This window comes from Corvus brachyrhynchos, unplaced genomic scaffold, assembly GCF_000691975.1.
Source record: "Corvus brachyrhynchos isolate BGI_N302 unplaced genomic scaffold, ASM69197v1 scaffold280, whole genome shotgun sequence".
Taxonomy (NCBI): domain Eukaryota; kingdom Metazoa; phylum Chordata; class Aves; order Passeriformes; family Corvidae; genus Corvus; species Corvus brachyrhynchos.
Window position 1 is genome coordinate 934,732 of NW_008236198.1, and position 10,937 is coordinate 945,668.

At 50.8% G+C, this 10,937-nt stretch overlaps 1 protein-coding gene across 1 annotated transcript; it reads right to left on the reverse strand.

Annotated features, from left to right (window-relative positions):
* Window positions 1-8,855: 8,855 nt before the first annotated feature.
* DIRAS3 (DIRAS family GTPase 3) lies at window positions 8,856-10,526 on the reverse strand. Its single transcript, XM_008640498.2, has 2 exons — window positions 10,121-10,526; window positions 8,856-9,968 (listed from the first exon to the last, which is right to left on the reverse strand). Exon 2 carries the CDS (start codon window positions 9,881-9,883, stop codon window positions 9,287-9,289), a length of 597 nt encoding a protein of 198 aa, XP_008638720.1. The 5' UTR covers window positions 9,884-9,968; window positions 10,121-10,526; the 3' UTR covers window positions 8,856-9,286.
* Window positions 10,527-10,937: the final 411 nt, after the last annotated feature.

A 10,937-nucleotide genomic window follows, 5' to 3' on the forward strand; every position in this document is an offset into this window, starting at 1 on the left:
GGTGCCGGGAAGTGCCCGAGACAAGGTTGCCGGGGGCTTGGAGCAGCCTGGGATAGTGGAAGGTGTCCCTGCCTAGGGAAAGGCTTGGAATGGGATGGGCTTTAAGGTCCCTCCCAACTCAAACCGGTCTAGAATTCTATGAAATTCCATGAAAACTGGGAAATGAAAGCTGTGCTCATTACCAACAACACCTGTGCCCCGAGTGTGTCCCCATGGAGCATCCCTGCTCTGGGAGCACCTCACCTGAGGAAAACCTCTCCTTGCTCTTTTCCACGGGGAAAGGCTTGGAATGGGATGGGCTTTAAGGTCCCTCCCAACTCAAACCGGTCTAGAATTCTATGAAATTCCATGAAAACTGGGAAATGAAAGCTGTGCTCATTACCAACAACACCTGTGCCCCGAGTGTGTCCCCATGGAGCATCCCTGCTCTGGGAGCACCTCACCTGAGGAAAACCTCTCCTTGCTCTTTTCCACGGTTTTGCCCAATGCCAGCACGGGCAGGTTGTTGTCCTGTTGTCCTGTCCCTGGCACAGCCAGGCTCTCCCGGCTCCAGGCTGTCTCCGCAGGCAGCTTTTATGGGAGAGGAGATGGGATCATCAGTCTGCTCGGCTCCTCTTTATTGCTATTCCAGCTGGGAGCACAGGCGGATGTTGCCTTGCATTATGCCCCAATGAAAAAAACCCAAACAAAACCTTTTGGAAAACTGTTCAAAGGCAAGGAATTCCTCATTCGATTCTGAATTAAAAATACAGAAATCCAGTTTTCCCAAGTGTGGCCACCAGCCAGGCGGGAAGCATTGCCCTCTCGTGGGCTAAAGTAGCAGCTTCCCACCATTCAGCCCTGACCGGGAGCTTAATTAACCAGCGTTAATTAACTACCTGTGGCCTCACAGTGCAGCACTCCCGAGAGAGCCGACCCAAGCAGGAGCTCGTCGGGGTTCCCTGGAGCTTGTCTGGGATTCCCAGGAGCTTTGCTGCGGCTCCCGTCCCACCCCAGCGTTTGCCGCGGGGCACACGCTGGACACACCGGGAGGGCACAGTGGGGCATGAACTGGACACACTGGGTGCACTGGGGCTTGTGCTGAGCATACTGGGAGCACTGGGACATGCAGTGGACACACCGGGAGGGCACACTGGTTTGAACTTTGTGTTTTCTCTATTAAACATTTATTTTCCTTTTCAGCAGGGGCTGGGTAAAGACTCATCAGGAGGAGAGCTCTTGTTTTCCCTTCCTTTTGTTCCACCCCAGACATTCACCCAGTGGATGCCTCACCTATTTCTGAAGGCAGGACTGAATTCTGCAGATCCCAGTGATACAAGCACAGGTTTCCCTTTCTCCTACAAGCACAAATGTATATGTAAATGTTAATTATTAGTACTGGTATTATTATTAGTGTGTAGTAGTAGCCTAGATCAGGGCACTCACTCTTAGATATTGGGAAGGAATTCTTCCCTATGAGGCCCTGGCACAGGGTGCCCAGAGCAGCTGGGGCTGCCCCTGGATCCCTGGCAGTGCCCAAGGCCAGGCTGGACATTGGGGCTGGGAGCAGCCTGGGACAGTGGGAGGTGTCCCTGCCCATGGCAGGGGTGGCATTGGATCGGCTTTGAGATCCCTTCCAACTCAAACCAGTCTGGAGGTGAGGCACTGGGAGGGACTCGGAGCAGGACTCGGAGCAGTATCCAGGGTGGAATCCTGTCCCCCAGCACTATTTATCTCTGTGAGCTCTCTTTATTTCCTGCATAACGAGGTTCAGAGTTCAGCCAAGGGCTGCCTGCAATGCACAGCCTGGGAGGTTTTGCAGCAATATTTCCTGCATAACGAGGTTCAGAGTTCAGCCTGCAATGCACAGCCTGGGAGGTTTTGCAGCAGCTCTGCTCTCAGGGTGCACTTTGGCCGGAGAAAGCAAAGCCAGATTTCTTCTGCCTGTTTGACACTGCTTCTCCTTCCCACCTTGGATGCTCTGTATCCCTTTCCAGGGAGGTGGGGGATTCACTGAATGAGCTCGGGGGGCTTTCCCAGATGGATCATGGAAATCTCTGACGCTGGAGAAAATGAGCCACATCACTCCAGCCCCAGTGATCCTGACAGGAGCCAGGCAGGAGCAGGCAGAGCAGAAAAGTCCAATTCTTGGACAAAATAGTCAAAATTATACCATGTTCCCCCTCAAAATGTAGTGATTTTCCCCCAGGATCTGTGCAGAACAATTTTGACTTGGTTTTCCCAGGACCTTTGCAGAATGGGAATTTTGGCTTGGTGGCTTCACTGAGCTTGTACTTAACCAGAAATGCACAGGAAAATGATCCTGAAATTCACTGGGATCAGGCAGGGGCTCATTCCCAGTTATGTGCTGGTGTGGGGTGGAGGTCGTTGTCCTGTCTTTTAGGAAAGAGGTGCTCCCAGCAATCCTGGGACTATCCCTGGGCATGGAGTCCAGAGTGACAGTCACAGAAAGGGACTTGATAAACAAAGCAGACAGCTGTGCACAGCCAGCAGCCAAGGAAGGCTTCCTCTGGAGCAGAAGAGTAATCAAATTCCGCGTGGGAGAACCGGAGGTGCAGGAGACAGCACAATGTGATTTCCAGAACAGCCATCCCTCATTGCTCCTCTCTGCAGGGCCACAGCCTGTGCCTGTCACCGTGGGCCTGGCCAGGAGCAGTTCCTGCTCTCTCATCTCCATCCCTGCTACATCAACATTCCCTCCCTGCAGGATCATCGGAGAAGGAATGGGAGCCCAGGCTCCCTTGGCTTTTCCCACCCTTGTCAGGAGGGAGCCAGCCCCCAGGAATATGATCTGAACCCCACCAATGCTTATTTTCCCTTACTCTTTATCATGTATTTCTTCCACAAAGGAGTGTCTCACTTAAATGCCCATCCCTGGGCTGCTGGACCCAGCCTTCCCTGGAAAAGCTGTCCAAAAGGAGCACGTGTGATAAACAATCCTGTTTTGGGTGTCCATGCTGGACACCCCCGGGAAGAGCCTTGCTAAGGCTGTTTTGAGCAATAATTAATGCAACAACAATTATTAAGCACCAAATTTCCTTGTGTTCCACATGACAAACACCAACCACGCTTCAGCATCCTCTTTCTTGGGTGTAAAGACTTATTTTTCCACTAAAAATTAACCAAATGAATCAATGCCTGGAATTATGCCTGTGGGAATGAGTAATTTCTTACAGTTCATAGAAATATTTCCCATTTTTGAGCCATATTTCATTGGCTCATCTTTCCGGATAATCACAAAACCAGCCGCTCTCCCCTAGTTCCAGCTTGGACAGCTGGTAAAGCATCTGACAGCAGAAATGGCTGAAACAATCTGAGCATGAACATTCCCTTATTTATTAATTTTCTTCCCTATTTTTGGGCTTTATGTTGTTGAAATGGCACATCAGGACTGCCCAGGGTCAGACCTGTGTGCTGCAACTCAGTTGTGCTCTTCCTCAGGGGCACAAGGAGTATATTCAGTTATTCCCTCACCTCCTTATCAATCCCAGCAGGTCCATATGGACCTGTACAGGGCTGAATGTGAGTGCAGGCTGGGATCTGCTCCATCCCTGCTCCAGGGATGCTCCAAGCAGTCAGGAGGATGTGGGCAGCAGGATGTGGGCAGCCAGCACTGGCAGAAGAAGCCTTTTCATCACTCCCATCCCAGATGAGACCTTGGTCTTGATCCAAGGACTCCATGTGATGGATGGATTTTTCCCTCCAAGGAGGGATTTTCACTGCCTGGGTGTGAGCTGCTCATCCTTCACCCACGGGCAGCCTGAGGCAGATAATGGGATGCAGGGGTTGGAAGACAAGTTGTGGGAACAAAGGAAAACCATAACGTAGGAGAGACAAGTTTTCATCTCTCCATCCTTAGATATTTTTAGTCTGAAAGGCACAAATGCATCACTGAGATATGAAAGGAAAGCTCCCTGCTGCTCTCCGTGTCAGAGGCTTCAGAGCAGTGCTCTGCCTGCTTTGGAGGAGGTACCTGTGGGCACCTATATCCAGGTGTAGGAAAACGGTGTCCCTTTAGCTGGAGGAGTCACAAGCAGGGACACTTTCCACTATCCCAGGCTGCTCCAAGCCCCATCCAACCTGGCCTTGGACACTTCCAGGGATAGGGCAGCCACAGCTGCTCTGGGCACCCTGTGCCAGGGCCTCACCACCCGCACAGGGAAAAAATTTTTTCCCAATATTCCATCTAAACCTTCCCTTCAAACTGCCCTGCAGTTTAAATCAAATCCCGCTTGTGAAAAGCCCCTATCACAGCAGATCAGCTGCGTTTGCCCTCTGCTCAGGGCTTGGAGCAAGTTCTCAGCACAGGCTGCCAAGAAGTGATGGGCTGTGGTGGGACCCCACACCCCCCTTCCCACCTGGATAGGGCTGAGGGCAACAGGAGGAACAGTTGGGATGGTTGAGTTGGAAGACTCTGGTTCTGTGCTAAGCCAGGAAAACACAATCATTCCTTTCCCCTCTAATTTTCAGACTTGCTGGAAGTGTGAAGAGGACAAAGAGCACCAAATGGGATGGAGGCAGCAGCCCAAGTCAGACCCTGTTCCAGTGCCCAGCTGTGCCAGCGAGGTTCAGCTCCACCACCATGGGACTGTGAACAAACCCAACCCAACCCAGCAATGCTGGGTTCCCCTCCTTCCTCTGCTCCTCCATCCTTTTTGCATTATTAAATGTATTCCAGTCTAATAGGATTTTATATATCATCATTTTCCCCCGAAGTGGGAAAAAAGGAAACAATTAGGAGCGGCAGGTCTAGCCTGGCACGAAGCAATGCCGTTAAGCAGGAGGCTGCTACGCTGCTGTTGGTTTGGAGCCTCTTTAGCATTTTCATTAGTTCCCAAAGCTTTTGATGTCCCTAATTTACGCCACAGACACTGCAGAGGAGGCAGGCGATGATTAAGACAAGCTTTTACTCTTCTGGAGTGCACCGGGTACCTCGTGGCTACGGACCCTGCATATAAAGCAATATTGCTTATTATTCTGCGCTGTTTGTTCCATTAATCATGAGCCTGCCTTGCTCTGGGAAGAGGAACTGGAATACAGCAATATTCTGTCTGCTTGTTTTTAAAATACATGTGTGGGTGGACACTCCAGCTACTGCTCATATTTTTCACTTGCAAGAAGAGCTGTTCGTGATTCTCCTCCCCAGTGTTTTCTCTTGACACTGATTTTGTCGGTCGGACTCGGGAAGGGAACTGCCTCAAGCGGTCCCTTGTCAGTGAGTGTTGTATGGAAATATTGAGTATTAATTGAGAAATGCTTGAAATTCAGCATTGCAGAGAGGAAAAGAATTTCTTCGTGGAAAGGGTGGTCAGGCTGGACATTGCAATGGGCTGCCCAGGGAGGTGGTGGAGTCCCCATCCAAGGAAGGGCTACATGTGGCACTCAGTGTTCTGGGCTGGATGGCCAGGTGGGGGTTGGGCACAGGTTGGACTTCATGATCTTAGAGGGCTTTTCCAACCTGAATGATTCCATGATTCTGTGATTCAGTTTGAAGTCACTCGCTGCCCCCACAGTCTCAGCCTTCGCCAGCCACCTGGGAACCAGCAGGTCTTGGGATTCCTTCAGTGTATCCCAAAGGGAATTTTCAGAGACAACTGTGTTCAACTCGTGATCCCGAAAAGACATTATGGAGGCATTAAAAGCAACTCAACAAGTTGTGTCAGCATCTTCCATGACCTTGCCTCACCACATCTGACCTCATGAAGAACCTTCCAGAAAACTGGCAAGTTCTGGGGTTGAATGAAACGAAAAAGGGAATAAAACAACCAATTTGAGTATTATTAGTGAGCTCCCATCCTGCTCTCCAGACATGGACAGTGTGTCAGGGCATGTCTCCAAGCTGGAGGGTTTACAGGATTCATTAATAGCTCCATAAAAATCATATTGTTACCAGCTCCTGGAAAAGCACTGCTGGAAACAGCAGGTAAGGCCAGGCCAGCTCCATCAGACAGCAGAACGTGATGGATGGTTTCACCTGAATGTCCTTCATCAAATGATTGACTGGAAAACTGCAGGTCTGTTACTTTTTTAAACTGCACTTACTCAAAAAAGGCATTTCCTTCCAACGTATACCCTCACTACAAAACACAGCATCCACTCCAATGAAATTAATTTCCCTTCCTGTAAGAACGATAGATTGTACACACACAAACCAGGTTAGTTCAGCTTATATGGAAGCAGCCAATTATATAATTTATTTATTAACACAGTTTTAATTTTCAGTACAGTTGAGCTGCACGCCCAAGACATAGATTATTTACAGAGCATGAAAGGCAGACACAGCAGCTGTCACTTGTTCCCCATCTGGTTTGGGTTTCTAAGCTGGGACACCCCCAGGAGCACCCCAGACTCTCCATTGCCACACAGTCCTGGTCTCCTGGCAACCAAAGGAAGCTTTGAACCATGGAATTGTTTAGGTTGGAAAAGTCCACTAAGATGATCCAGCTGAATCATTCCCCCAGCACTGCCAAGGCCACCACTGACCCATGTCCCCAGGTGCCACAACTACATGGCTTTGAAATCCCTGCATGGATGGGGATTCCACTCCTGCCCTGGAGAGCCTGCACCAGGGCTGGACAACCTTCTCCATGAAGAAATTTTCCTCAATATCCACCCTGCCCCTCCTCTGGCCCAGCCTGAGGCCGTTCCCTCTCCTCCTGTCCCTGTTCCCTTCGAGCAGAGCCCGACCCCCCCGGCTGCCCCCTCCTGTCAGGGACTTGTGCAGAGCCACAAGGTCCCCCCTGAGCCTCCTTTGCTCCAGCCTGAGCCCCTTTCCCAGCTCCCTCAGGAATCCTCCTGGGTGCAGGAATGTCTGAGCCTGTTTTGTTCCTATGGATTGTTGCTCTGACAGATCCCAGCCCTCGGAGACCTCCACACCCCGCACAGGGAACACACAGCATCGATAATGACACATTCCAGAACATCCTGGCTGTGTGAGTAATTGCAGATCCTTTGCACAGGCATCTCCATGAAGGCAGTGGGAGTTGTAGAGACATTATTAGGTCTCCTGACATTTTAAAAAGGCTTAGACAGAAAATGTCTTCGAGGGGTTTCAAAGGCTGCAATGGAACCGAAATAGTTTTTGTAATAATAACCAAACAACCCACAAGAAGCTTTGTGTAACTGCTTGGACATGAGAGAACAGAGAGAGAAAATCCATGCACAAAGAGAGGAGAAAGGAAGACTTATGTCCAAGCAAAGCTATCAGGGCTGCTTCCACAGCCCCCTGACTGCCCTAGGAGAGGTCACACACAGGGGATGACACCAGCCAGCACTGCAGGTCGAGTACTGGGAGCTTGGGGGTCCCTTCTCCAATAAGGAAAATCAGGAGCAGAGCCTCTGTGCTGATTTTGGCAACTGAGCGTAATGTTTTGGACAGTTCCAAACTCTCCTGCAGAAGCTGGGTTTCTGAAATCATAAGGAATATATCTTTCTGATGAAGCAAATGGTGTGAGGGCTCCAGCTGAAACTGGGGCAAACTCCCCTGGCACACAGAGAGCCAACAGATCCCATGTGTGTGTAGGGACAGCCTAAGGAGACTGGAACAGCAGCTCAAGGACAGCACGGGAGACAAGGGAGCAGCAGGTGCCAAGAGTTGATAAAATGTCATACATTCACGTGGATACAAACTTCATGGCTTTGTGTATTAGTCTGCAACATGAACAAAAACATTTGGGAGAAAAGGCCGTTCTTTAGCACCTTCCATTGAAACCCAGCCTGGTTTGGGTTGGGAGGGAACTTAAAACCCACCCAGTGCCACCCCTGCCACAAGCTGGGACACCTTCCACTGTCCCAGGCTGCTCCAAGCCCCAGTATCCAACCTGGCCTGGGACACTGCCAGGGATCCAGGGGCAGCCCCAGCTGCTCTGGGCACCCTGTGCCAGGGCCTGCCCACCCCCCCAGGGAACCTTGCAGGCTCCCCTCAGGTCATACTTGACACAAATACTTTCACAGTAAGAGCCTGAAAGCCTCCCTCACCTCCTGTTCCACATCGTGTTCACCTTCAACAATGAAATCACTTCACTGGAAAAGTGCTATAAAAAGCAGCAATTCCTCTCCTCCCGTGTCTCATGTGTCAAGACCATGTTGCTGTGTAAAAATCAAACCCACAGTGCAACACTGAGGTCTTACAGTCTTCTGCTTGGGCTAAGACACACCAAAACAGGAGACAGAATCATGGAATTATTTAGCTTGGAAAAGCCCTCTAAGAGTTCAACTGTTCCCCAGCACTGTCAAGGCCATCACTGACCCACATCCCCAAATGTCACCTCCACACAGCTTTTAAAAACCTCCAGTCCTTTCATTCATGGGAAGCATCTGCTAAAAGTTCTCATCAGAGGGGGGGTTGCTTTGTGTAGATGCTCCTTCCCCAGGGCAGTGTTACCTGAACTGAGTCGTCCCAGGTCTCAACTAAAACCTGGGTAACTTGGATGGCGGGGGGAAAACGAGTATCTAGTAGAATTCCAGGAAGGCTGGGAAAAGGAGTTTCAGACAGCAAAACCAGGGTGATGGTTGGGCAAGGAAAAGATAACCAGCTTCTATCAATGGGCACTTACAACCTCCTGGTTACCTTCATCAGGAGGCAGCTCCTGCTCAAGGACACCAAGGATCGCTCCTGGATTGGGAGTGAGAGCACATGGAATCTCCTGCCTGAGTGAACAGAGGGAGTTGGAGCAAAGGAGGAAAGACAGACTGATTTTATGCAGATACAGCTGTAGTCACCCCCAGAACTGCACAAGTCTCAGGACGTGCACAGCACACAGGAAATCTTCACTTCTGCCATGCAAAAACTGCAGCTTTGGTGGGCAAGCCAGTCTGTCAATCAAAAATTTAGGCACCCAGAGCCACACATATGGTCATTTTTAGTGCAAGTGCCTCACTTTGTCAGGGATTTGCTCTGGTCAATAGATTCCTGAAAACAATTTCACTCTACACATTATAGATGATTTTCTCTGAGTTAACAGGCTGGAGATATTTAAAAACTGGCACATACACACAGGAATAGAGAGGTTTGTTCTGACAGACATTTTTTTCCTCTGGAAAACTTCTTACATTAAAAACTTCTAGTCATAGGTAATTGCTAACATGGAACATTTATTGGTTTAAAAAAATAAACATGCAGAAGCCATCCTCCTTAAAAACAACACATACAATTACCCAGTGGGGATTTTAGAGCAAAGCAACAACCCTGCAAGGCGTGGATTCCTCCCAAATCTCCAGCAGAAATGTATTTTCTGTGGGAGTCCACGCTCTGGCTGTGCCGTGCAGTGAGTCCAGCCAAAGGTAATCACATAACAGAGCATTTGCCTTGCAGTTTATCTTTCTTTTTCTGCTGTTTGGATTTCTTTCCATCCACCTGGAGACTGATAGTTCTCCTCTGCTCCAGATTCAAGAGCTCCTGGAAGAGCTCCTGCACGTTGTAGTTCATTTTGGCTGACGTCTCCATGAAGGCACATTTCCACTTGCTGGCCAGCGCTTGCCCCTCGCTGGCATCCAGCTCCCTCTGCGTGTCGTCGCTTTTGTTCCCCACCAACATTATCGGGATTTTCTGGATGTCGCCTTTAATCTGACAAATCTCATCGAAGATGGGGTGAAGATCTTCCATGGATTGCCTGCTGGTGACGGAGTACACCAAGATGAAGGCATGCCCTTTGGATATGGACAGCCGCTGCATGGCAGGGAACTGATGGCTGCCCGTGGTGTCCGTGATCTGCAGGGTGCAGATGCTCTTGTCACAGCTGATCACCTGCCGGTACGTATCCTCGATGGTGGGGATATAGGTTTCCCTGAAAGTGCCCCTTACAAAGCGCAGGACCAGGGAGCTTTTGCCGACCCCCGCTGCTCCGAACACCACCACCCTGTAATCATTGCTCTGCTCAGGCATGTTCGCTGCGCCGCGACGCGAGGGGAGGTTTTCACCCAAAAAACCCGAGTTCCAGCAAGTTTACACACCCCTATGCAGAGGTGGGCTGTGGAGACGGAGGGGGAAAGGTGCGTTATTGAAATCAGCATTTAATAAATCACTCCCATCCTTTTCCCTTGAAATAAATCACTATCCTCCCCTACCCCAGCCATGCATCCCGTGCACGTTTCGCGCTACGAGAAGAGAATAAGAATTCACCTGCAGCCATCAGCTCCACCGAGCAGCGGAACGGGGCTGAAATCGCCTGGCAGAGCCGCAGGGAAGAGGTATTCCAGCTCTAGGGAAGCCGTGCTTCAGCCCCGGGAAAGCCGCGCTCCAGCCCCCGGGAAGGCGTGTTCCAGCCCCCGGGAAGCGGTACCACCCTCGCCGGGAGCGCCGCGGGAGGGGAGGCTCCGTGGCGCCGTAAATCCAGCCTTCCCCTCAACCTCCCCGTGAAAACAAATAAATAATCAACACAGCCGCCTGAATTAAAGCCGCTGCAGCCGAGTTCTGCTGCTCCATCCCTCACTCCGCGCACAAAGGCGAGTCTCGCCCTCCCTCACCGCCCCGCGCCGCAGACCCCCAGGCACTGCCGGGCTCTGCCGTCTCTCTTCCACCCTGCGCATCTCCCAGCTTAATTTAGGGCTTAATTAATTTAAAAACTTCAAATTCTGGTCAGGTTTTCCCCCCCCCTCACCACCCCAAAAAAAAACATTAAGCGGAGCAGGGATGCCCTGAGCAGCTTCTCAGCCCTCCCCGGGGAAGCCACCGAGCCCTGGGGCCATGGCCAGCAAGGTCCACCCAGGACTTTATCCATGTAATCCCTTCCAACTCCAGATATTCTGTGATTCTACTCTTTGGTTTTTCTCCCTCACACCGGCGGATGAAATAGAGTAGCTGTGTGTCACAATCACAAGTATTTCTCCTCGTTTATTAGGAATTTCCCCCAACGCCGTCCCTCCACACGCCCTCACGCGGTGACACCGGAGCTCGCACCACCTGGTGCCTGACAGGAGCATGCGGCCGTGTGTCCCCG

Bases quoted from the DNA above. Each gene is read 5' to 3' on its own strand.
- DIRAS3 (XM_008640498.2), bottom strand. From the start codon at position 9,883: ATGCCTGAGCAGAGCAATGATTACAGGGTGGTGGTGTTCGGAGCAGCG.